Below are 27,558 nucleotides of genomic sequence, written 5' to 3'. Positions count from 1 at the left end.
ATGTGCTTGAAGTCTCATTAATTTGACATCTATGCTGATGAAGGTTGAACTGTTTTGTGTATGCAGAATCCAATCTTGAGTCGATCACCAGGACTAATGGTTTATTATTCCAAGCTTTTGGGCTCATGCTGGATCTGTTTCCACTTTTGTTTCACATATATTTCACTCGAATATATGCTTTTTTTCCTGGCTCTGGCCACTTTTATATGAGAAGCCTCAGCATTCAAAGACAAATGCACTCTTTGATATGAATTACAGGCATAAACCTGGGCACATTAGCTAACGTCATTCACAGTTTGAAATCAAGGGAAAGCAAGAGCTTCCCTTTTTCTCTGCCTTTAATCTTTCTGCACCAACTAATCCAGGAGTGGGGTACTTGGTCAAACATTGTCCCTAATAATATCAATATTACATTAAGTAATTAAAAACTTCTTTTTAGATTCCATAGGTTAAATGGATGAAGATTTAGATAAAGAAATAGCAGCATATTCCTTGCAAAACTCCTCAGAAGCATTGCTTTCTATTCAGTTACTAGATTTCAAAACAACATTTCTGGAGGCAGTAGAAGAACTGCGTATGAGAAGGGTAGGTGCACTGATTATTTATGTTTAATTTTTGAATTATTTTCAAGTGTTGATGCAGTAAAATCAAGAAGATGAAATAAGATTTATTAAAACAAGCTAAAATAACTCCATTCCTAACCATCTCAAACTATTGAAACCCAAACCAAAGTTGTCACTGGCAGAAAGGTGTTTCCAGTTGTCTTCTATGTTCTTCATATTCAGACATGGTATATAGTACTACAATAGGAGTTTCAAGCTTAAGTTGTTGCAAGTGCCACATGAGAAGTAGTTTATCAGCCAGGAGGGTCTATGACAATTTGCCACAGCTAACTTGCCATAGCCAACTTGCCATGCTCAACTTGCCACGGATAATTCACCACAGGACAATTCACCGTAGGACAAGAATTACACTAATAGTTATCCCATGGTGAGTTAGCTGTGGTGAGTTGTTCCACAGCAAGTTGGCCATAGCGAGTTGGCTGCAGCGAGTTGGTTGTGGCAAGTTGTCCCTTCCATAGCCAGAAGGCTACTACACTACAGATTTTTCATATATAGAAACAAAAATTTGCAATGAGTCAATAATAAAGAAAATAAACAGTACTAATGTATGCTGTTAAATGTAAATTTATTCAGCTAAAATTGTATCAGATAATATAACTAGCTTTCATGTGGCACTTATAACAATTTAAAGTTAAAATTCCTATTGTAGTAACTATACCATGCCTGATTAAGAAGAACATAGATGTTTTTCGGTCATCCAGGTCATGGTTGTTCAAATGGCAACTTATTTGTTTTTGCTTGAATATATTTCACTTTAAGCAGGACTTAAAATTGATTAATTGATTTTTTCCCCCCTGGAATATACAGGAAAAAGGTGATGAAACCTTTAAATTTAGAAGGTTACAAGCAGGGTCCAGATAAATTTGAAATAATATTTTTGAATGAATTATAAGACTCCTTCCTAATTTAAAATGCTTTTGTTCTAAACTCTTTAAAAAAATAAGATACTGTTAAGACAGGGGTGTCAAACTGCTGGCCCACAGGCCGGATGCATCATAGTGAAAGCTTGCCCACCTCATTACCGGCAATGGCAAAAAAGTCACGAAACACCGTGACATGTCACACGACGTTGCGAGTTTGACACCCTGCTGTAAGACTTTAAAAATTGTACCTAGAGGGAGTTAGTAGGAACTAAACATTACAATTAAAGAAGAGAGATGCTCAAATTTGACTTACTAAAAATGAAGCAAAATATTTCAACATTGGACATATTGAAGGATATTTTTGAACAATGGGTCCAGAAGTTACTTTCAAGAATGTCTGCCTTTATAGATAGACCGATTTAAAAGATGCTACAGAAGATGAACAAGTATTATCGGACATGATTTAGACTGATTCAAAAGCGGATTTACAAAGTAGGCTACAAGAATGACATGGCAAATGTTCTTATACTAGACATACAAAAGTAACTGATTGATGTCTTATTAATTACAAGGATATGCAAATAATAAACCAAGAGTGTGATCTGAATAATTTTCCTACATTGGATTTACCAAAGAGCTTTGGTAAATTAAAGCTTTGAAGAATTTTGTGAAAAGGGATAAAGAAAAAAAAGAAAGAAAAAAGAAATTAAAATCTAGGGCATTATTAAGGTAAAGGTAAAGGTTCCCCCGCACATGCGTGCTAGTCGTTTCCAACTCTAGGGGCCGGTGCTCATCTCCGTTTCAAAGCCGAAGAGCCAGCGCTTATCCGAGGACGACTCTGTGGTCATGTGGCTGGCATGACTAGACGCCAAAGGCGCACGGAACGCTGTTACCTTCCCACCGTAGTGGTCCCTATTTTTCTACTTGCATTTTTATGTGCTTTCGAACTGCTAGGTTGGCAGAAGCTGGGACGAGTAACAGGCGCTCACTCTGTTACGCGGCACTCGGGATTCGACCCACCAAACTGCCGACCTTCTGATCGACAAGCTCAGCGTCCTAACCCACTGAGCCACCGCGTCCCTATAGGGCATTATTAGAAGGGACTAAACATCAAGATTGTTAGAAGTAAAAGGAGAGAATATAAATTTGTTTTACTTGATCAATATTAAAATAGATATGTTGTTATCTCTGATAATCATTAGTTGACTTTTGCAGACATTGGGACATAAATTATAAGGTCTTATAGAATTGTTTATAGATAAGAGATGGGATATGAGAAGAAAAGATTTATTTTACTTTAGAGGTGATAAGTTACTAAAATTACTTATTGGGATAAAGGGAGAAGTAATTTTTCTTTACATGTTTCTTTTTACTATATTCTTATTTTCTCTTTCTTTTCTCTTTCTCTTTTTCTCTTTTTCTCATTTCTTTTCTGTATCTTCTATTCTTAATTAATTATAATCTTGAAATTATAATCTTTAATTAATTACTATATTAAAAAAGGATAATTACTTTTTCACTATGATTCTGGCTTCTTATCTGGCAGTCTTTCATTAAACTATTATTTAGTTTAATGTCTTGAGTTGAAACCAATTTACTTGCTGTTGTTCATCAGTCAGCCTTGACCTCAACAAGGATTTGTTAATTTTCATAGATGAGAAAAACTGTTGACATATATACTGGTCTTCAAAAATTGCTAATATTCTTGTAGAGCTACTGAATAACTTACAGAATCTATCTCAGGAAAGAAACTGGTAGAAACCTAGAATTATGACATTTATGCACTTTTGCTTCAAATTGATGTCACAGTGAAGCTCCACTACATCAATCTGCATTTCTTTTACCACATTGCTGATTTTTAAATGTTCTATATAAAAAAAACAGAAATGAACTGCAGATGATTCATTTCCTGTGCACATATGTAAATGTTACCATTTTAACATACAAAACATTCTGTATCTGTAGACTAATATTACATAGGGCTTTTCAGTGAAAATGTACTGTATATTTCTAATGATGAAACCCTTTTGGATGCCATCTAATATTGTTTGAATTATAGGTAGTCATCGTTAACATCATTTAATAATTATTCTCAATTACAAATTGATATTCAATATCCAATCCAGCTCCTAGGCCTTGAAAACAGGGTAGAATATATTTCTTGCACAGAAATATGTCTTCTTGTAATTTTTTTGAACTTGTTGCAAATTTTTCTTTTTTTCTTTTTGATTGAACTCCATTTACATTTCAACTGACCATTTTAATTACCAGGCCTCGATGTAGGAAAAGTATTTCTGAAGGTCAGTTTCCCAATTAGAGAACCATTATGTGTTATAATAATCTTATGGAATATCAAATCCATAAAAAGAAAATATTTAAATGGTGAATATAATTTAAGTTGAAAGAAATAAAACTAAATACAAAAAGTAAAACAAAAAAGGAAGCATCCATCTTAACTGGGCTAATGGTACAAAGAAAATAGGAAAAGAATAGAAACTCCTTCCATGTTTGATCTCCAGCTTTATTTAAGTTACTGCTAAGCCTCACTTACCTCCTTTGACCCTAGGGATAGAGATAGAGGCAAGTAGCTAGAAAGGAAGGAAGTAATGGAAGGAAGGAAGGAAGGAAGAGAAAGAAAGAGAAAAAGAGAAAGAAAGAGAAAGAAAGAAAGAAAAAGAGAGAAAGAAAGAAAAGAGAGGAAGAAAGAAAGAAAAAGAAAGAAATAAAGAGATAAAGAAGGGAGGGAGGAAAGAAGGAAGGAAGGAAAGAAGGACAGGGGAACTGTTATTCACCAGATAACCATAGACCTTTCAAGCATTCTACAGTGCCCTGAGTCTTCGGAGAAGGGCGGGATATAAATGTAATAAAAATAAAAAATAAAATAAAAAAAATGTTTTGATTTCAAGAGAGAGAGAGAGAGAGAGAGAGACAGAGACAGAGACAGAGAGAGAATTGCTAAGCACAAAATCAAGTGCTGTAAAATAATATCTTGATAAATCATAATACCCATGCTAATTTAATTCAACAACTTGTCATAAAAGTTGAAAAGATGATCTATAGTAGTAGACCTCAGAAATGTAACAATAAAAGGGGTAGATTTCTGAGAGGAATTGCCTCTTGCTCTGTTTATGTACTATTATCTTAATTTTAAAATCAGCCAACAAGGAGATTTGCTGAATCCATTGGTCCTTATAATTTAACAAAGTCTTCTTCTGGTCAACATCCAAAGATAAATTATTTCTAGTGAGTTGCCCATGAAGTTTAAGTAGTTTGTAGATTTGTGATTAATTTGTCATGAGATTAAGCCACTTCCTAATTATGAGTTAATAAGAAATAATAATTCTCTCCAATGCTTCCAAATTATCAAATTAAATTAAATTAATCAAATTGAAGAGCCTAAGCTTTCATGATTTTCAGATATCCATGAAATCTATTCAGTAGATTATATTAGAAGTATCTCCCACCTCCAATCTTTGCAATCTTTGCAATGCATTATTTGTCCTTGTATGGTAGCCTCTGGGTGGCATGCAATGCCCAATTGTAGATCTCAGAAGCGGCGTTCTACTGCTTCCATAAGGTAATCTACTTGATTCCCTACATGCATTGCCTCTGTGACTATGTAGGACAGATGGGGGAGGAAGCTAATCACCAGATTGCAAGAACAGAAGCAAACGGTCAGATGAGGAGATCCAAGCTCATTGGTAGCATCACATTGCAATGAACAAGGACACACTCAATTGCACAGCTACTAAGATTGTTGTCCGAGCAGGTTCAAAGATAGCCAGGGATATAATTGAAGCCTAGGAAATGGGCCCTTTGTCAGTCAACATGACTGCTGATTTTCCACCAGTTTATCAAGTACTTAGGAGCTTGGTAGCACAAGGAAACAATAGCTAATGACTTAATAGCTGGCCATCAACACCCAAACAACCAATAAGCAGCCACACCCAATCAGGCACCACATAAATACTACACAAAGCACACAGTTTGGTAGAGAGAAGTTCCCTGAGGATGGGCTCAAGCATGAGTCTGAAAGCTTGTAAACCTCTAGTTCTGGTGACTGACCCAGATTTTCTTGCAACTTTATCCTGGGACATGTATATTTGTCTTCATTTGTGAATTATAGTAATGTTTATTACACTTTCCTAGAAGTGTATGATATTCTTAAAGTTAATGACACCAAGGTAATGCTCAAGAAGTTAGCAGGCTCAGTTTAGAACAGACATGTCAAACACAAGGCCCAGGGGCCAGATCCGGCCCGCAAAGTGGTTTCATGCGGCCCGTGAAGCCATCCTAGAAACAGTGAGGGAACGGCCCCCACTGCCTTGGCCCTGGCCCAGAGACCCTCCTTCTGCCAGAGACCCTCAGATTTGTCCCACTCCTGCCCAGGCCCCCATAGGCACCCTTGATGCGAACAATGTAGAGCTGGCCATGCCTACCCAGTAGGCCACACGCACTCTAGCCATGCCCACCCAGTAGGCCACGCCCATCCAGGCCATACCCTGAGGGCAACCACAATGCTGATCCGGCCCCCAATGAAATTGAGTTTGACACCCCTGGTTTAGAATGTCAGAGAGACAATGTACTCCAAATGGCAACTGACTGAGTAGATAGACCCCCCTAATTTGAAGATGCCCATCCTTTCATTTTCTAAGCTTCGGTTTATGCGGGGCTGAAAGGTATTGTTGGACATAGTCATTGCGCATGAGGTTCATGCTTTGCATTGTGGCATGTTGTCTTGCCATTCTTGCTGTAATTAAAATAATCTTTTAAGAAAATCAGGTAGGACAGGAAGACTGGTAGGCCCCTAGTAAAGTATTACCAGAAGTGTTACAACTTTAGGATTTACTGCCCAGGGTACTGCAAAAGTACACAAAAATCATGAGCTAGCCCAAATATTTCTTTCTCCTTATTGTAGTGACACTGTTCCCCTTTAGCATTTCTCAGAGCAAAAGCACTTATTATTTGCTACGATACCAATAAAACATCAAATATAATATAAGTAACGTGTAGAAAATGAGATTCACTAACTATGTTAATCACTGACCACATTGATTGTTTAATATTTTCTTTCTTTTTCACCCTGTACTGGTTGGTATACATGGGCCAAAGAAGGAACCTACTTTTCTTCTCTTAAGACATACTATAGTGGGTGTTAAACTTTGAAATTTTCACTAAATTTGGACAAGTGTTACTTGAGGAACTATTTTATGTAGGGTACCTTAAACAGGCTATGAATCTATAAGTCTTGAAACTGTTCAGTTGGGTAACAAAAAGAAATAGATATAGCAATTTTGTAGGAGGTGGATTATGATTTTGAAAAAGATAGTAAAAGTACCTAGTTTAGGCTACTTGGATATGAGCCAGCTGTACAGTATTCCTAAATCTGTTCAGGGTCAAAAAATCAGGGGGTTTGGACAATACACTGCTTTTCTTGTAAAACTACAGCCTGAAGCAAGCATTTTACAAAAGGCTTGACACTTTCTAAAGGTTATAGAGAGTAAATAAACCATCAAATGACTCCTCTTTTATTGTTATGGTGCTGTTTTTGTAAAAAAAACACTTAAATCCTTGTAGTCCTAAGGCAGCTAATAAAACAGCAACACTTGTAAAGATTTTATACTGCTTGTTATCATCTTAAAATGATATACATTTTTCTCCTAGATAGAAGAAATTTTTCTTGTTAAAGAGCAACAGAACTGTTTGTTTCAAGGCAAAAGAAATTCAAAGTGTTGTATTTACAATAAAAACAAGCAAGCAGGCAAACAAATAATACTGGTGATTTTAAAGAAGCCTTTCATTTTTACTTCAAGATTAGTGTTTTTTTAATTTAGCTTTTTGAGATACCTTTTATGTAATTACTGATTTTTTTCTCTCAGATAAGACAATATTACTTCCCTTTCATTTCCTGTTTTAAAGCTCCAAGATTCCAATTTCCTTTACTGAAACAAGTTTAATCCAAATATATAGATAATTGCAAAAAAATGATGACTGTCAATTTCTATTCAAATATCTGATTATTAACAGTTTAATGATATACATTTAATTTTACTGTGGTGATTTATGGTGCTGTGCAAAAGATCATCTTGTAATAATTTATAGCTTCTAATGCCTGATGCATATTTAAATTCCAGAAAAAATGTTTAGCTTAAGCTATAGAGAAAGGTCAAAACACCTGTAGATAAGGACAACATCATGCAAGAAATTGTGTGGAATTTCTGGAATCCATAGGCCAGCTTGGAAGAAGCTTTGGATGTTTTGTATTTTTATGAATTAACAGTGTTGGTGTTCTGGTTGAGATTAAACAGTGTTTATTATTCACTGAGATGCAATGTACAGTACCGTATTTTCCGGCGTATAAGACGACTTTTTAACCCATGAAAATCATCTCAAAAGTTGGGGGGTCGTCTTATATGCCCAGTCGTTTTATACGCCGGAAAATCAGCGAGCCCGGGAAGGCACGCCTTCCCCTCTCACTGTGGAGGAAGCAGGGCAGGCTGGCGTATGGCGGGAGCCGGCAGGGCAGTCCTGCGCACGCGCGTGCTCCCCGACCGTTAAGGAGCACTCCTTAGCAGCCGGGGAGTGCGTGCGTGTGCAGGACTGCCCTGCCGGCTCCCGCCCGACACTCTTCCCTCTTGAGGCAGCATCCCCAAGGACTCCTTAGGAGCCGGGGAGCGATACTGCCTCAAGAGGGAAGAGCGTCGGGCGGGAGCCAGCAGGGCAGTCCTGCACACGCGCGCACTCTCCGGCTGCTAAGGAGTGCTCCTTAACAGCCAGGGGAGCGCGTGTGTGCGCAGGACTGCCCTGCCGGCTCCCGCCAGACGCCAGCCTGCCCTGCTTCCTCCACAGTGAGAGGGGAGGGCATGCCTTCCCGGGCTCGCTGATTTTCCGGCGTATAAGACGAAAAATCTTGAAAATCATCTCAAAAGTTGGGGGGTCATCTTATACGCCCAGTCGTCTTATACGCCCAGTCGTCTTATACGCCAGAAAATACGGTAATTTAAACCACTGCACCACTTCTTTGTTTTGCTTTGGGTTTTTTATATGGTTTGGCTTCATTCCACCTGTCATCTAGACTTGAGTTTCAAGTCCTTTAAGTGAAATGTTGGTTTGATGGTTCATTAGTTCCCCCAATGGAATTGTGGGAGAAATTGACAAAGGTTTTCTACCTTCCATCTTCTGTTCATCAGGAGACTGACATACATGCAAAGTATCAGACTACTCCTGCAGTTTCCAAATATTTAAAATGTCCCAATGCACCTCTGTGAGTTTTGTGTGTGTATATAGTACACGAAACTCTCAGGGGTGCTTTGGGTCATTTTAAATATTTGAAGAAAACACAACAGTACTTGCCACCTGTCAGATAGTATATGAATTATTAGACTAGTAACCACAATGCAGATTCCTGCATTTTTGTTATGGCACATAAAAACTAGATCTGGGAAAGACTCTTTCTTTAAACATTTTGAATACAATTATATTACAAAAGAAAGACTTTTTTAAAGAGACAATGCCAGGCCAGCTTCCTGTGTTCTTACTGAAGCATTGGTGGGAATGCTTGTCAGTTGATAAAATATGTGAACATTTCAGGACTTGTGTATTGTGTAGTGGGTTCTGGATCGCAGGAAGGACGCCAGGCAGATGAGTACAGCATAGCACTCTTTATTCGCAGGAGTAACTGTACTGGGGGAATAGGGGTACCTGTACCCTTTATATACCTGGCCAGGTACGCTACCAACCAATCAGTTTGAACCTCAGTTTCCCGCCGAAAACTGACACCGGCCACAACAGTTTCGGTTCAGCGCCACCTGGTACTATCTGTTCAGTAACTGCTTAAAGGTGCTCTTTAAGCCTAATACATAACATGTGGGTAGATTTATCAGATCCACGAGAAGCAGTCTTATTTAAGAGCTCATCTATGGGCATAGCAAATAGGAAGCTGAAGATGAATAGATATTGAAAACCCATGGACTTTTCTTTAAAAAGTTCACTTATTTGTAATATTGAGGGTTAACTTTTGCAAGGATGTTATTTCAAAGACCTACAGTGAATTAAAAATAAAGTTGCCCTCCACCAGTGAAGATGTGACAGAAGGAAAACAAAAGTTTGCTTTCAGACTATGGAAGAGGCTGACTATATAAATATCATATGAACTACACCTTTTGTCTTGCTGTGGGAAGGGCTTGATGTATACTTTTCATATATATTATCCCCTTTGTCCTCCTAAGATTGTCCTGAATAAAGAAATGCTGTGAAAATGCATGCAGGGTCTAAAAAAAGAACTTCATGGACTAGTAATCTCCCTCCATTTCATGTCCTACAAAGATTAGGTGAACAAGTTTCCATAAGTTCGTTTGCAGATGTTATGTTGAGCGGAAGATGTCAAACCCAGCCATAGACTGTTTTAATCAAAAAATTTCACCATGGTCTGAAATATATTCTCATTTGCATAAATATAACTTTCATGATTTTTAGGATGATAGAATAAGAAAATGCATTTACATAAAGAAATAATTTTCAGTGTAAATTGTTAAACCAAATTCAATCATGTTATTAATCCTTTAAAAATATTTTAATAAAGCTTATCAGGAGTATATTACAACATTGATTTTGTTTTTATTTTGAAATTAGGATTCGGAAAATCTTTATGAGGAACAAATTAGCAGACATGTTGCAGAAAAACAGGACCTTGTATGGCAGAAGGTTAGTGACTTTGTGATAATTTTTGGTATTATCACTGAAGTTTAAGAATAAAGGAAAACTGATATCTGAATCTTTTAATATACTTCCCCTAAAGACTCAATGTTAGGGTTAAATTTAGTGGATATCATAATCAATTGAATCCTAAAGCTGTTACATGTGTTTAAAACTTTACTTTTAGAATCTGGCAAACCTAAACCTGAAGAAACTATTCAAATGGCTTTTTTTTTAACTTTCATCTAATTCAGAAAATTCTGAATATAGTCCAAGAATCAAGATTGCTACTACTTTTAATAATCTAATTACTTTTGCAAAACAAAACTTATATAGGAACTGAAAAGAAAAAATATAAATTGTTTCATACTTATTGGAAGATTATCGTATTATACTGTTGCTTCCCTTTCATTTATAGAAAATACATGCCTGTTTTGTCACACAAATAAACCTATCTCTTTACACCTTGATTAGAAAGTAATTGTGATTTTTTTTATCTTGTACGACATACTTAAGCCATTATTTTTTGTCTTTTTTTGAATCATTATCAACTAAGATTAAATTGTATGAAAATTAAATATTAATGTATTAGTGATATGGTGATAGTGATAGGTTAATGTTTTTACTCTTTTTATATTGGATTTTTTTTATTTTTTGTAAGCTGCATAGAATCACCAAAAGTGAGCGGGCAGCCGTTTAAATTCTCTGAATAAATAAATAAATATCATAATTGATGAAACTTTTAAAAATGCACTTAAAGGTCAGCTTCATATATCAGATTTTAATTTATTGTCAACAAATAGGAAGCTGTTCAGCATGAGAAAGAAGCATTAAAGCAGCAGCATGCAGAAGCCATTACAACTTTAAAAAAACAAGTAAGATACTTTTTCCTCAACAATAATTATTATACTTCTGAACAGATTAATTTTAGCCTTATGTGGAAAGTAATATTGCCATATGAATTCACAAGATTTTGGCTACAATCCACACTTTACTGGGAATGAGTTATATTGAACTGTTGGAAAGAAAGCAAAAAGCTAGTATTTGCAAGATCAAATGTCAGCTTCTGTCTGGAGTAGCTTGTTTTCTATAAATTAAATGTCAGCTTGTATACTCTCATCCATAGCAAAGAAACCATTCAGTAACAAATCAAGAGTTATACCGGTATTTTATATTAATACTATTTCAGCCCAAATCAACTTTATGTATATAAGGTAAGATGAATGGCCAATAAATTTTACAAATGAATAAATATGTTGAAAAGTGTAGGGAATGGAGTTCCATAGGTTAATGGCAATGTGGTAAAACAGATGCTCCTAGTATCAATACTTAAGACCATTCCATTAGGAAGGATATATTGCTTCCTGTGCTGGACTCAGATTAGAAGGTTGAAGAATCTTGCAGTTGATTTCATGCTCAGTAATATCAAAAGTTACTAAGAGATCCAGAAGAGCTTACAGCATACCCTTCTCCCATTTGTTCCCCAATATAAATCATACATCGGGTCAATCAGGATCATATCCATCTTATAATCAAGTTTAAATTGTGATCAGAGTGTATCTAAATAGTTAAGACTATCCAATATTACTTGGAATTAAAAGGCTATCTCAGATTCTAACACCTTGTCCAAGGAACGTAGGTTTGAGACTAAATAGTAATCATCCAGACTTGTGTGACAAAATTTGTCTTCTTCAAATGATGCTTCATCACTGCCACCTTTAGACTTGTGAGGACTTTCACTATAAAGGAGAGATCTCAAAGATATAGAGACCCAATCAAATTCTAACCTGTTGCAAAAGCTAGGATGAACAATGGTCTAAAGAGCAAGCAACAAGGCTCACTCCTCCAAGCAGTTTGTTAATGTTGTCAGATTAGGTAAAGGTAAAGGTTCCCCCGCACATGCGTGCTAGTCGTTTCCGACTCTAGGGGCCGGTGCTCATCTCCGTTTCAAAGCCAAAGAGCCAGCGCTTGTCCGAGGACGTCTCCGTGGTCATGTGGCCGGCATGACTAGACGCCAAAGGCGCACGGAACGCTGTTACCTTCCCACCGTAGTGGTCCCTATTTTTCTACTTGCATTTTTACGTGCTTTCGAACTGCTAGGTTGGCAGAAGCTGGGACAAGTATCAGGCGCTCACTCTGTTACGTGGCACTCGGGATTCGACCCGCCAAACTGCCGACCTTCTGATCGACAAGCTCAGCGTCCTAACCCACTGAGCCACCGCGTCCCTGTTGTCAGATTACAATTGTCTATAACAACATAAGAAGATAATGCAATCCTGTAATAGTTGGCCAAGAGATTACATTAGCAAAGCACTGAGTAAATGGGTCATAGTAAGCCTCTGAGGATTTCAGGAGTCATGTTTTGGAGAAAGCTTCTATTCATTCAGAAGTACACTGCTGAACATACTGAGCAGATTCAATGTGCCATGACTTTAAAACTTTCTCTCAATATTTTTGAAAACATTACTGTAATTTTTATTTTATTGTTTAGCATTACAGTAATGTATTAAAATAAAAGTTACGTATACACATAGATTGGAGATCTCACACATTAGCATCAGAACAGTCTACAACAATCAGGGCAAACATTTTAGAGACCGAGTGCCCAAACTGCGACTCAAAACTCACCTATGTGTCATCGGGTGCAAGGAGGGAATGCCCACTGGGTGGGTGTGGTTGCAGTGGTAACGGCAGACTGGGTGAGACTAAAAAGTTCAATCAAATAATTCCAACTTTGTGAGATCTTTTTTTCTCCCGTGAGAAGTTGAAATTGATTGATTGAACATTTTTTTTTGTATACGGCAGTGGAGGCCTAAAGCGAAAAGGTTTTATAAAAGCAAGCTGAAGGCCTAGAACTGGAGCAAAGGCGCGCATGCCCACCTGTGGCACGCGATGCCTAGGTTCACCACCATGGACTTAGGGTCAGGGTTAGGGGCTTGGGTATGGTTAGGAGGCCACTTACGTTTCTAGGCTGCCCTATTGTTGTGACCCCGGCCCCGGAGGGTGCTTTATCTTCACATGCTGACTCAGAGGAGGATGTGGAGGAGGAGGAAGCTGACACGAGCAATGTGCCGGAGGGGCCGACTCCCCTGGTGAGTCAGCAAGAACTGACTGTGGCTGATGTGCCTATGGACCCCAGCCAAACAGAGGAGGAAACAGAACAGCAAGCAAAGGCCGGCAGCAGCGAGGAGGAGCTCCTATTGGATGCAAGAGAAAGACTTAGGATACGTCGTCAACAGCAGCAGCAACTATTGCAACACCCCAAGAGGTGTGGCCGGGAGACGTAGGGCCACACCCTACAGAGTATAAAAGGGGTGTGGCTGCGCAGGAAAGGTGTGGTGAACAATTTGTTGGTGTTTTGAGATTTGTAACGTGTCTGCCTGCATCCGGGCTTTGGAGCTGCTGGCCGACTGCCAAGACCTTGGAGCATTGCCCGGTAATTACAGAGGTGCTGTGTGATAAACACTGGGAAAGAATTGGCTGTGAGGGGACCAGCTTCTGTGTGTTCAGCCTGCGTTTGGCTTCTGCTGGGCTTTTGAGCCTCTTTACGGCTACTCAATGGGAGGGGACAGAACACCTATCTATGTTTCTTGGTAAAATACATGGGAAAATCCCACTGGAGGAAAATTCCACTTAGGGTTAGGGTTAGGTCACCATGAACTCATAGAGCAAAATGGACATCACTAACAAACTTGGAGTGCTTGGTTTTGGTTTGCTGGGCACTTACTTTTCTAGGCTGCTCTATCAATGCTTCTTGGTAAAATACATGGGAAAATCACATTGCAGGAAAATTCCACTTAGGGTTAGGGTTAGGTCACCATGAACTGATTGAGCAAAATGGAAATTGCCAACAAACTTGAAGTGCTTCGGTATGGTTAGGAGGACACTTACTTTTCTAGGTTGCCCTACCTATGTTTCCTGGTAAAATACATGGGAAAATCCCATTGCAGAAAAATTCCACTTAGGGTTTGGGTTAGGTCATCATTAACTCATAGAGCAAAATGGACATTGCCAACAAATCCGGAGTGTTTGTTTATGGTTAGGAGGGCACTTACTATTTTAGGCTGCCCTATCTATGTTTCCTGGTAAAATACATGGGAAAATCGCATTGGAGGAACATTCCCCTTAGGGTTAGGGTTAGGTCACTATGAACTCATAGAGCAAAATGGACATTGCCAAAAAACCTGGAGTGCTTGTGTATGGTTAGGAGGGCACTTCCTTTTCTTGGTTGCCCTACCTATGTTTCCTGGTAAAATACATGGGAAAATCACTTTGGAGGAAAATTACAATTAAGGTTAGGGTTAGGTCACCATTAACTGATACAGGAAGATGGACATCATCAAGAAACTCAGAGTGCTTTGGTATGGTTAGGACAGCACTTACTTTTCTAGGCTACCCTGTCTATGTTTCCTGGTAAAATACATGGGAAAATCCCATTGCAGGAAAATTCCACTTTTAGGGTTAAGATTAGGTCACCATGAACTCATAGAGCAAAATGGACATCGCCAACAAACTCAGAGTGCTTGGGTATGGTTAGGAGGGCACTTACTTTTCTAGGTTGCCCTACTATGTTTCCTGGTAAAATACATGGGAAAATCCCATTGGAGGAAAATTCCACTTAGGGTTAGGGTTAGGTCACCATGAACTCATAGAGCAAAATGGACATTGCCAACAAACTCAGAGTTCTTGGGTTTGGTTTGGTGGGCACTTACTTTTCTAGGCTGCCCTATCTATGCCTCCTGGTAAAAAAACATGGGAAAATCCCATTGGAGGAAAATTCCACTTAGGGTTAGGGTTAGGTCACCATTAACTGATACAGGAAGATGGACATCATCAAGAAACTCGGAGTGCTTTGGTATGGTTAGGAGGGCACTTACTTTTCTATGCTGCCCTATTTGTTTCCTTGGTGTCGTCTGCAAATTTAATGAGTTCCCATATATCCCCTTGCCCAAATTGTTGATGAAGATGTTGAAGAGCACTGGGCCCATAACAGAGCCCTGGGGCACCCCACTATACACTTCCCTCCATGAAGATGCAGTTCCACCGAGGACCACGCACTGAGTACAGCTGTTCAGCCATCTACAAATTCTTCTGGTGGTGATGCTGTCTAACCCACATTTTTCTATCTTATCAAGTAGTAGGTTGTGATCTACTTTATCAAATGCCTTGCTGAAGTCCAAGTAAATTATATCGACAGCATTGCTCTTGTCCATTAATTTTGCATTTGGTCAAAGAATGCAATAAGATTTGTCTGGCATGATCTGTTTTTGGCAAACCTATGTTGGCTTTTAGTAATGAAGATAGGGGCTAAATCCAAATCTCTAGCTAACAAACCAAATATTTACATGTCCTATTGTCTCCCTCTCACTAGATATCAACAAACAATTATAACATGATTTGGTGGATCTGAATGTGGACGTGGTGGTGTCCAATCAGTTAATGAGGTTTAGTAAGTTTTTAACTCCCCTGGAAAAAGCAGTATTTATAATTTTAGGAGATTCTTAAAAATGATTTATGATATACAATTTAACTGTCATGAAATTAAAATAAAGTATGTGGATATTAATAATTTAGAAATTATGCTAGTCTATTATTGTAATAAAGATTTAGTTTAAAATCTTCAAAATTTCAAGACAGAATCTTTACATTTGAAAGGGGAAATTGCTTTTTTTTTCTTCCTGTAGGAAGTTGAAAAAAAATGAAGTTGTTAACTTCTAGTTAATAAAATCAGACTTTTCAGTTTTATAATCAAATGGCACCAATGTCATAGAAAATACAACTGGGGAGAAGCGTAGATATGGTAGCAAAGGCAGAACCACTTAAAATCTACAATTTTCTAAATAAGATCTTATAGATTTACAAAACATTGTTTTAACATTCCTGCTAAGGAAAAGGATTAAACAGAAAGAACTGAATATTGGAATAGTCCTATAATTTATTGCTTTAGCACCTGTTGATAATAATAATAATAATAATAATAATAATAATAATAATAATAATAATAATAATAATAAATAATCTGATAATAATAATCTGATAATAATCTGATAAAATCATTAATTGTAATTGGAAGCTTGTTTTATTAGATGCAAAACTATTTCCTGTCTCTCTATTCCATTCCTTGAGAACCAGCTGAAGTAGTGGTTAAACTGTTAGACTTGTGTGGAGACCGGGATCCTAATTTACCCTCAGCCATAGAAGCCCACATAGGAGGAGAAAATGTTATGTATACTCCTCTGAGCTCCTGTTGCAAAAAAGTAGGATATAAATGTAATTAATAGACATATATAATTTTGTACAAGTAGTAAAGTTTTGTATTCTTCCACAGATAGCAATTTTGAAATAACAACATTTATTCATATCTGATGCAGTTATTGAGGAGTTTTTTCTTGCAGAGTTTTCAATGAGGTGTCTACTCCCATTTGGGAAAGCAAGTTTCTTTGCAGTGCAAATTAATGCATTTTTCTGGAAGCTTACAGTGTAATATTTTATTATTAACTAAATAAAAATGATTTGGCTGGTTTGGCTAAATTGTTTAATATTGTTTCAACATACTGTTTATTTTTCTTCTTGACACAAGTTTCAAGCAAAAGTGATTGCTATGGAAGAAGAAAAGGTAATATGAACACTTATATAATTTACTTGTTCAATTAATGGATGTTCAGTTAGTGGTTGAGTATTTAAGGGCTTTGTATGGAAAATACTGGCCCAGGCTCATTTCTTACATTCTAATAGCAATTTGTATAATAATTTATAAGTTGATGGTCTTTCAACATAGCTTCCCAAATGTTAATATGTATGCTTTTGGAAGGAAACATCAACTATATTCCTAAGGGTACATCAAATGCTTCAATGAATCTGGATTACCATTATAATCTTTTTAAAAATGATTTTGTGTTATTTATGGTCTAGGATCTTTTTTTAAAAAATCTACATTGTAAACTGCAAATGGATCTTTTAACATAGCATGATACATACAATAAAAATTGATCGGTGAGATGGGAAGCTAAATAAGTAAATTGATATTAATAAATAAGCCATTCTAGATTTCAATCAAAATCTGGTTGAAAGAAATAATTATGCAATATTTGGATTAATGAAGTGTATATGTAATTACTTTATAGAAGTGTTGAAGCTGAGTTTTGCAATTGGCAAGTTACTGTAAAATAGTAGAACGTATGAATGTAATTCAGAAGCTGACTGCATATTGTGCTATTTAAACTTAAAGTGCCATATATGAAAAGTAAAAATATCAGATTTTGCAAAACAAAAAATAAAATAAAATTGGGGAAATAATTTCCTTACATATTAAGACAGAATCTGTGAAGTATTTTATAACAATTTCAAATAAAAGAATAGGGACTTCTGGTGGCGGCGCGGCGCCGAAGACAGCCTTCCCGGGCTGCCCGCGGCTCAGCTGTTTGTTTTTTCGCCCGAAACAGCGCCGATCAGCTGTTCGGGCGAAATTGAAGCCCCCTCCTCGGGAGAAGAGGAGGGGGTGAGGCCCCAGGTAGGGGTAGAGTTCTCCGGGGCCGCCTGAGCTTGGAGCTTGGGCGGCTGCAGGATTGAACTCCCCCGAAGCCTGGGTTGCTCCCAGCTGGCCGGCGTCTCTGCTCCGAACTTCTTGGAGCAGAGCCAGGCGTCTGCGAACCATCCCTGCCTGAAGAAAGGACTATGGTTTAAAGGAGCAGGCAGAGCGGTACAAGAGGAAAAGGTGAAGAGGATTATTTTACTATACTCTCGAGCTTGTTGGACTTTTTTAAACTTTAAGTGAAAGTGCGTCATAATTGAGGACTAAAAGATGGCGGCGAAACCTCCCTCTAAAACTCTTCGGAGTGGTGGATCCTCGCCGGTGCAACAATCATCATTACAGGCGTTGCACCCTCCTGAAGCGCTGACATCGAAGGATTTGCGAGATGCTCTGGATAAACATGCCCAGGTACTTTTGGAATCAATTAATCAATCAATTGCTGATAAATTTGCACAGATGGAGGAGAAATTGGAGAAATTGGAGGAGAGAATGGAAGAGAGGATGGAACAGAAGTTCAGCGTGATGAAGGTAGACATTTTGTCTTCAGTGCATAAAGTGGCGGAATGTGTGGAAGAATTAGATGAAAAAATGGATGATTTGGCTCAAAGGAATGCTATATTAGAAGTAAAAGCACGGGAGAATGAAAATGCAAGAGACAAAATGGAAAGGGAGTTAAGCCTTGCCCAATTTTACCAGATGCAGTTTGCTGTCAGAATTAGAGGTTTAAAAGAGAATATTAAAGAAGATTTAAAGCAACTGATCTCTGAGGCTCTCGAAGTGGTATTGAACCAGCTAGCATCTGAAATAAGAGCAGCTATGGATAAAGTGTTTCGGGTGAATTCATGGATTGCCAGACAGAGAAAGTTGCCTAGAGATGTGGTGGTTTATTTTGCAAAAAGAGAAATTAGAGATCAAGTTATACAAGCTGCCTATGATGCTAAAGTTGTGATTGCTGAACAAGAAGTCTTGGTTTTAAAAGAAATTCCTCCAAGGATACTAAGGGCAAGGAAGGATTATACATTTCTCGTGCATGAGCTTAAGCAAAGAGATATAAGGTTCAGATGGGAGATTCCAGAGGGGCTGATGGTGATGCATGAAGGTAAAAGGTATCGGCTGATTACTGTGAAGCAAGCGCGTGATTTCTACAATAATGTCTTAAAAGCAACCCCATTAACACTTCTGGAAGCTGTAAAGGGATCTGGAGAAGGAGAATATCAAGAGGATGAAACAGAGGAAGATGGTGCTGGAGGAGATCAAGCTACAATTTCTTTGGATGATCCTAGAGAGCAAAGAGTAACGCGTGCTGCTTTAAAACGAGCAAAGAAAATAAAAGAACAAGATCAGCAAAAGTCTTCAGATTCTTCACAACATACTTATAGCCAAGCTGTGGGAGGAGCACAGCCTAAAGAAGTTAGTCCTATCAAAGCTGTGGTCCAAGAGCTTTTGGAGGATATGCATGGCAACTAAATTTCTAACCTGGAATGTTAATGGACTAAATTCACCGCAGAAGAGGAAGAAAGTTTTTCAATATTTAAAACAATTTAAGATAGATGTTATATGTCTGCAACAAACGCATATTAGAGTTTTGGATCAAAAGCATTTACTGAACTCGAGACTGGGTACGCAATTTGTTGCTTCTGCAGAGAATAAGAAAAATGGAGTGGTTGTTTATGTTAAAAGTGCTTTAACAGCAGACTTAATTGAAGCAGATAAGAATGGAAGATATGTTATGATTGAGCTGTTGTTAGAAGGTAAAAAGACGCTTTTAGTTGGATTATACGCACCTAACCAACAACAAGCTGACTTTTTTAGCTTACTTCACACAAAGCTTACCCAGTTGGATTATAAATCTTTTATTTTTATGGGGGATTGGAATGGTGTTTTGGATGTGCAGTTGGATAAGGCTGGAGCTTTTAAGCGCATTCCAAGTCATGCTAGATTGCCTAAATCTTTTTTTGAAATGAAGGAGGACCTGGAATTGCGAGATATTTGGCGTGAGAGACACTTGCGGGAGAAGGATTATACTTTTTATTCTGACAGACACCAATCTTTTTCGAGGATTGATTTTATTTTGTTGACATGATTTTTTTTTGAGAACTAAAAAGGTGAAGATTTGTGCAAGAACTATCTCTGACCACAGTCCAGTTTGGTTGGAGATTGATAAGGAGAAAAGAGATAGGCGCTCGTGGCGCGTAAATGAGAATTTGTTTAGAAATCAGAGAAATGTGGAAGAATGCAAACAGCGGATGAAGGATTTCTTTGAGATTAATATGAATAAGGGTACCTCTATGGATATGGTTTGGGATGCTAGCAAGGCCTATATGAGAGGGGTGTTGATATATATGAATAATAGACATAGACGTGCAGTGGAAACTAGAAGGAAAGAACTGGAGAATGAAATAAAGGAAAAAGAAAAGGCTTTGATTTTGAACACAGAGGATGTGAAGACTAAGGAGGCTATTAGACTGCTAAGAGGACAATTTGATAAATTAATGGCTGATCAAGTGGCGACCAATCTGCGGTTTGCTAGGCATAATACTTTTTGCAACGCTAATAAACCAGGCAGATGGTTAGCTTATAGACTGAGGAAAAAACAAAGGGCCTCTAATATAGATAAGATTGAGTATAAAGGAAGGGTTGTGTTTCAACAGAATCTTATTAAGGATGCTTTTGTGGATTTTTATTCGAAATTATATACCAAAGAGGAAATTAATGCAAAAGATATTGATATATACTTGGAGAATGCTAGCATCCCGGTTCTTACGCAAGTACAAAAAGAGGGGATTAACCAACTGATTACAGAAGAAGAAATTTTTACAGCAATTAAGGAACTGAAGATGGATAAAGCACCAGGCACGGATGGCTTGACTGCGGCCTATTATAAAAATTTACAATTAGAGATGATAAAACCGTTAAAGGAACTGTTCCAGACAATCCAGAGGGGGGGAAAGGTGCCACCGTCTTGGAGAACAGCTTTTATTTCTTTGATCCCGAAGGAAGACCAGGATGCTACTCAAGTTAAAAACTACAGACCGATATCGCTTTTAAATACAGATTATAAGATATTTGCTAAGGTTTTGGCTAATAGATTGATGAGGGTTCTGCAACAGGTGATTCATGGGGATCAAACGGGGTTTATTAGTGGTAGGCAAATGAAAAACAATGTGAGACATATAGTTGATGTGTTAGAGTTTTTGGAAAGGCACAACCAGATCTCTGCAGCGCTAATCTTTTTAGATGCTGAAAAGGCCTTTGATCAATTGAATTGGCAATTTTTGTTGAAAGTTTTAGACAAAATGGATTTTGGGGAAAAAATTTTACAACCGATTAGGGCATTATATCAAAAACAAACTGCCCGAATTATAGTTAACAATAGCTTGACAGCAGCATGTAATATTGAGAAGGACACAAGGCAAGGGTGCCCGCTATCGCCCTTGTTATTTGTGTTAACATTAGAGATATTATTGGTTAAGATTCGGAATTTGCAAAAAATTAAGGGGATACAAGTTGGAGATCAGGACTATAGATTGAGAGCATTTGCAGATGATCTGGTTGTTACAGTGACCCAGCCAGAGAACTCTGTTGTGGACCTGATGGAGATAATAACACAATATGGGAAGGTTTCTGGATTTAAAGTAAATACACAGAAAACTAAAATTTTGGCTAGAAATATGACAGTTTCACAGAAGGCCCTCTTAGAAGGATTAACTGGATTTGAGATTGTTAAAAGGGTTAAATATTTGGGGGTGATTTTGTCGCCCTCCAATACAAAGCTATATAAAAATAATTATGAAAAATTATGGGGGAAAATTCAAAAAGAATTGGAGAGTTGGGAAAAATTGCAATTGTCTTTGTTGGGACGGATTGCAGCAGTGAAAATGAATGTCCTGCCCAAATTTTTATTTTTATTTCAAATGATACCGATTCTTAAGAAAGATTCTAATTTGGAGGAATGGCAGAGTGGTATCAATAAATTTGTTTGGGCAGGGAAAAAGCCACGAGTTAAACTTAAGATTATGCAGGATACTCGTGAGAGAGGTGGCCTTAAATTGCCTAATTTCAAATTATATTATGAAGCTGCTGCATTAGTAGGAATAAGCGATTGGATTAATTTGACGCAACCGAGGTTATTAAATCTTGAGGGCCATGATTTGTTGTTTGGCTGGCATGCATATTTGTTGTATGATAAGAAGGTAGATACTGTGTTTAGGATGCATATTTTAAGGCAGGCATTGCTGAGAGTTTGGAAGAAGTATAGACATAAGTTAAGCAGCAAGATACCATTGTGGGCAACTCCAAAACACGCAATAGAAAATATACATGCTGGTTTCAAACATGATGTGACTACCTACAAGGAAATTTTAAGCTTGGAAAGGAATGTTTGGTGTTTGAAATCATATAGCCTCTTGCGAGAAGAGAAGGTTGTTCAAACTTGGTTTCAATATATTCAGTTACGGGCCAGGTGGAAAGAAGACCAGAAAAATGGATTTGCAATGATTGATGAAAATTTGATAAAGCAAATTAGAAATCAGGGACCAGCACATATCAAACGGATATATCTTGCATTGATAGAAATTGACTCAGAAACAGAGCTTGTTAAGGATTGTATGATAAAATGGGCCCAAAACATTCCGGAAGTTATTACAATGGACATGTGGGAAAAGATTTGGGTGAGGAATGTAAAATTTACTCAAGCTCAAAATTTAAGAGAGAACTTTTACAAAATGTTTTATAGATGGCATTTAGATCCTAAAAAGCTTGCAAGTATGTATCCGAATTATCAGCCTAAATGTTGGAGGTACGGTGATGAAGACGCAACATATTTTCACATATGGTGGACTTGTAAAAAGGTCAAGGCTTTTTGGATAAAAGTCTGGTGGAATATGCAGAAGATTTTTAAACAGAGGATAAAGTTTTGTCCGCAACTTTTTTTGTTGGGAATAATTACAGGTGCTACAGTTGTGGACACTAAGTTGATGTTGAATTTAATTACGGCAGCAAGACTTTTGATAGGTCAGTACTGGAAAAAAGAGGAACTGCCGACTATAGAAGAGTGGACTTTAAAGGTTTCCGACCTGGCAGAGATGGCGAAGATTTCGGCCTATTTGAAAGATCATTCGCAAGAACGCTATATTATGGAATGGAGAAAATGGATTGACTTTATCCAGAACAAGTATAGGGTTAAGAAGTTTTATGTAGCATTCGAATAAGTCTTCTTTCGTTTTTTTTTTCTTTTTCTATTTTAGTTTTTTATATATATTTCATATTGCTAAGGCTTGTTTTATCCTATATAAGCTAGAGAGTGATGGATTTTAGAATTTATAGTTTTTAGTATATGGTTGTTTATGATTGCTTTTTTATATATATATACCTTGTATTTAGCTCTGGGAAGTCGGGGGGGAGGGGGGGAGGGGGGGAGGGAGGGGGGGGAGGGAGAGGGTGAGGGGGGGAGGTAGGGGGGAGGAGGGAGGGGGAACGGGGGTTTTTTAAAGGAAAACTGTATTTTAAAACTTTTCAATAAAAAAAAAAGAATAGAGAGCGAGATATATTTTTCAGTGAGTATCATTCTCAGCATCCTTGGAATTTCTAGCCTTTAAATCAGCACAACAGGAAATCCCATTCAGTAACACAAAGAAACATAGGCATCTATAGTGGGCTACAATGATAGAAAAATGGCACATGTGACATCACAATTCAAATTGTGTCTTTACATATTTGTGTAGTATGTAAGTTACAGACTTTACATTATGATGTTCTTTTGCATATTTAATTAGTTATCCCATATTGAATTCCTTGGGAGCTAGCCTTTCTCAATTATGTGTGTAGTCACAAAATCAATGTGCACATATACATTCAGTCTATTATTATTTATCCATAATGACAGAAATATTTTAGAAGAGTAATTCAAGAAGTGTATGACATAAGAAATGTTTCTTTGAAGGGAAAACACCTGCTTGCTGTGGAATCAAAAGAAAGAGAAGTGGAAGGATTGAAAGAAACATTTAAAAACTTACAGGTACATTAACACTGAACTATTTAGTTAAGTCCTGTTTTTATAGATACAACAGTGAAGCCCATTCATGCTGGGTGAAGTAAATAATCTGATTTTATCAATTAAATGAAAAAAATATAATGTGAATCACTACTCTTTTCCCACTCAGCCCATTAGTAGATTTAGTTTTTTTCCACATGTTTTTTCTGTATTAGACTGAAAAGATTTGTTCTGTAAAGGGATGAGGAGAACAACATATTTATTCAAAGAAAAAATAAGAAATCCTCTTTGCATTGTCAATCACTACAAAATGTTCAAATGTCATTTTTGTTATGTCATAACTTTCATGGAGACTTTAATTTTGGCTACTTCTGCTATGGTCAACTTCTATAAACTGCAACAAATGTATATACTGTAATTGATTAGAATGAGAGATAGTAACCCGATAGTCCTCCCCAAAACAGATACAATGTACACAAATACATATAATAAATGCTGCAATATATAACAATAAATGTGTTAACATATATTTTACAGATTTTGAAAATGTAATCATGGTTTATTGTGACTGTAAATTTTCTGTCAACATTGAAAAACAAGAATCTTCTTATTTCTAGTATCAGAGATTTTATTTTTTTCATACTGGGACATATGGTATTGCTACTTCTTTCAAGAACAATTAATTTATCACTAAATGAAGATTCTTCAAGAGAGTGTTCTAATGGGTCAAGTCTAAAAACTGCTTACCTCTCGAAATGTGATTTTCTCTCACTTTGAAGAGTCATAGGATCCCATCCATTCTCCACCATCAAGTTGGAAAGGGTGATGTTTTGTGATATATCCCTGTCACACTAGAGCTTGTTCTAATAAACTTTGAACATAACATAATTCTTTCTCTTCTCAAAGAAAGCAAAGTTCATACACACGACTTGGTCAGAATCAGGCGCACAACTTCTTCTGTCATGAGTGATACATAGCACATGGTTTCCTGTACATTGTTGGCTCAATGTATCACGGTATGATGGATTTCTTTTTGAACTGTAGGTATATTTTGATCTACACTGGTGGTAATGGACACAGGGAAAAAACAGCTGTTTTTTTTTGCTTGTTTACTCTGTTTACTTGTTTACAGTGAAGCAATTGACAACTATATCTCCCTTCAACTGTCCTACTAGCTGTTATGTTTTCCTTCTCCTTTCACTCCAATTCCCTCTGGGCTAAAGAGAGAGAGGGGGGGAGGGAGGGAGGGAGAGAGAGAGAGAGAGAGAGAGAGGGAGGGGGGAGAGGAATGGGCTGAATTTACTGCAGTGTGCTCAACACAATTTGACTTTCTTCTGGATCTGTTTAGCTAAACACCCACTGCTTCTGCTTCTCCACTGGAGGAAGAACTCTCAGAGCTCTGCCCTCCAGAGATCAGGGCTTTGCCACTGACCACTTATCTCCTCCTTCCCTTCTAGGGTCTTGGGTGGAACTCTAACCCTTATGGTCTTCTCAACCTCCCTGGACTTTTCTTCTCCCTTCTTGACCAGAAACTGACAATTGCTCTGCACACTTAACTTTTCTCTCCACTTTTCTCTCCAGCCACTTTGTTCGCTCCATGCCATAGACTTTTTCTCTCTTCTCCTTTTCTTTCTAATTTTTATCTAGACTGGCAGCAACTGAGCAGGTGGATGTCACCCCAGAATTCTAGTTCTTAACAACCATCTAACAAGCTGGACCAATGGGACGTCTGTCTCAGAATCTTCCCACACCACCCCTGGCAAGAAGCCAAGTCAGCCCATCAATTTTTGTGATGGTAGAGCTATTTTTCAAGGATAAAACTGAGCTATTTTCACCTTTTATTCCCCATCTATGCTAATTCACACCAGCAGAACTATAGTCATGCCAAGGCCATATGCCCCAGGATACATGTAGAGGATATATGTATGGTCAAGTAGTTCTGCCTAGAGTAGAACCATGTAGCTAAAGAAGCCTCAGTTAACTTCAGTGCATCAATAAGATCTTTCTATCTTTTGTCTTTTCACTATTTTTTACGTTTGAGAAAGAATACAAATCTGTACAACAGTAAATTTAAGACAAAATATACATAGTGTAAATTAAAGCACTTGATTCATATTTGGGAAAGCCAGAAGTACAAGTTGAGATTTCTAATGGTCTTCATAGAAGCACGTTTTTTTCTGTGGTGGAAAGTTTCCCAGTCTGAAACTCTAAGAGCAGAACATCTCTAAATATCTCTCAATACAAAAACATATTAACTGATTCTGAATGGACAAAGGCAATGTCTTCAATTTAGAAATATTTCTATAGGTTGTGATCAGAAGCAATCATGTAAGTCTGATCATGTTTGGACTCTTTTCAACTGAATCATAAACCTGATTGATGTGACAAATGTTGTAGAACTTTTTTCAAGCCAGATAAAATCAAGCATAGATTCTTCTCATAGTCCCAGATCATATTCCTCTGAGATCTACGGATTTGGTGAGATTAAAACATGGAGTTTCTTTTAGGAGTCCATTATGGGAAAGAATCTTCAACTCATTCTACCTAAACTGCTTAGAATACAGATTATTGTGATCATTTTAAACAGCTAATCAAACTAGTAAGAGAAAAAGCTAAAGATAGCTAATTTATTGTGACTGTTAAAAGTAAAATTAAATCAAAGTATGATGGAAGCTTTAGGAAATATTATATTTATTTCATGCCCTACCCTAATTCCGGTGAATTCATGTGTTTTATTCATGAGATGGAGCTCACAAATCCATGTAATACTTAGAGAGACTTAAGTCTTCAAATTTTGAGAACTCCTAGCTTAGAGATAGATTTACAAAAATGAAGGGCTGTTTCTCAACAAGGCAGTGAAGTAGAACAGGTATAATTTTAGCAACTTTTAAGAAACAATGTACAACAAGGAGATGGATAAATTATATTCAAAACAAATATGGGACTAAAAAGTACCATTTAGCGTATGAGTAGATTTTAGTGGGATATTGTTATTGGTACGTTGTTGGTAGTTATGTTAAAAGAGAGTTAAAGCGCATTATGAATTTGGTTAATTGTATATTATGCATAATTTTTATTTAGAATATGATTATTGTAACTATAATCCTGTATTTAGCTCTGGGAAGGGGGGGGAAGTGGGTGGGTTTGGGGTGGGAGGGATTTGGGGATATATTGTAAAATTTTGTTTTTGTAAAACTCTTAAATAAAAAAAGAAACAATACTATGCTGGACAAGATCTGCAACATTTCCATTTTAAGTACTATTTCTTTATTCATTCAAATAATGTTCTGGACCAATAAGAAATGATTCTGAGAACATGAAGATTGTGGATTCCTAACAACAGCAAGAACAATAACCAAAAAGACTTACTTTTTGTGGATTTTCAATCTTCTTGGTAAAATGGGAACTGTTCTACTGCAGTTCTATATACAGAATTTTAGACGTCATCTCTTATGGACTTATGTGGACATCTTGCTGTTTTTACTTTTGAAGTAGACATAGAAGCATTATTACAATTTGTGAATTGCAGTATAATTTCAGCTGTATCTGGAACTTAATCCTGAAGTAAATCATTTTCTTCTTGCCAACAAAAATAAAACTTCACAGAGAGACTTTTCTTTCCTCCCAAAACGTTCATGCTAGAATAATTAAATTTAGATTAAAGTGTCTACTTTATAGAAATTATTACCTGGATGTGCTTCTTCTGTTTTAAAATTTAAGAAAAATAAAATATGTCAAGCAGAACAGTAAAAAGGAATTCTGAAACATCTTTTGGAACTATATGAAACCACAGTAATTTTTTAACTATTAAATATTTATACCCAAAGCCACACCCTAACATGAAAATAGGATATT

The 27,558-nt window shown here is 37.1% G+C and overlaps 1 protein-coding gene across 1 annotated transcript in view; it reads left to right on the top strand.

Annotated features, from left to right (window-relative positions):
* Positions 1-453: 453 nt before the first annotated feature.
* Positions 454-27,558, top strand: part of CCDC73 (coiled-coil domain containing 73) — a gene marked incomplete at both ends in the record, with an annotated part of 56,139 nt that continues 29,034 nt past the window's right edge. Inside the window, 4 exons of the mRNA XM_083357652.1 lie at positions 454-585; positions 10,118-10,189; positions 10,984-11,055; positions 23,653-23,727. Coding sequence (XP_083213778.1) covers positions 454-585; positions 10,118-10,189; positions 10,984-11,055; positions 23,653-23,727 — 351 coding nt within the window. The remainder of the gene's footprint in view (positions 586-10,117; positions 10,190-10,983; positions 11,056-23,652; positions 23,728-27,558) is intronic.

The sequence above is a fragment of the Vipera ursinii genome (genome assembly GCF_947247035.1).
Source record: "Vipera ursinii genome assembly, chromosome: 1".
In the NCBI taxonomy this organism is placed as follows: domain Eukaryota; kingdom Metazoa; phylum Chordata; class Lepidosauria; order Squamata; family Viperidae; genus Vipera; species Vipera ursinii.
This window is presented reverse-complemented; position numbering and strand designations above follow the sequence as displayed.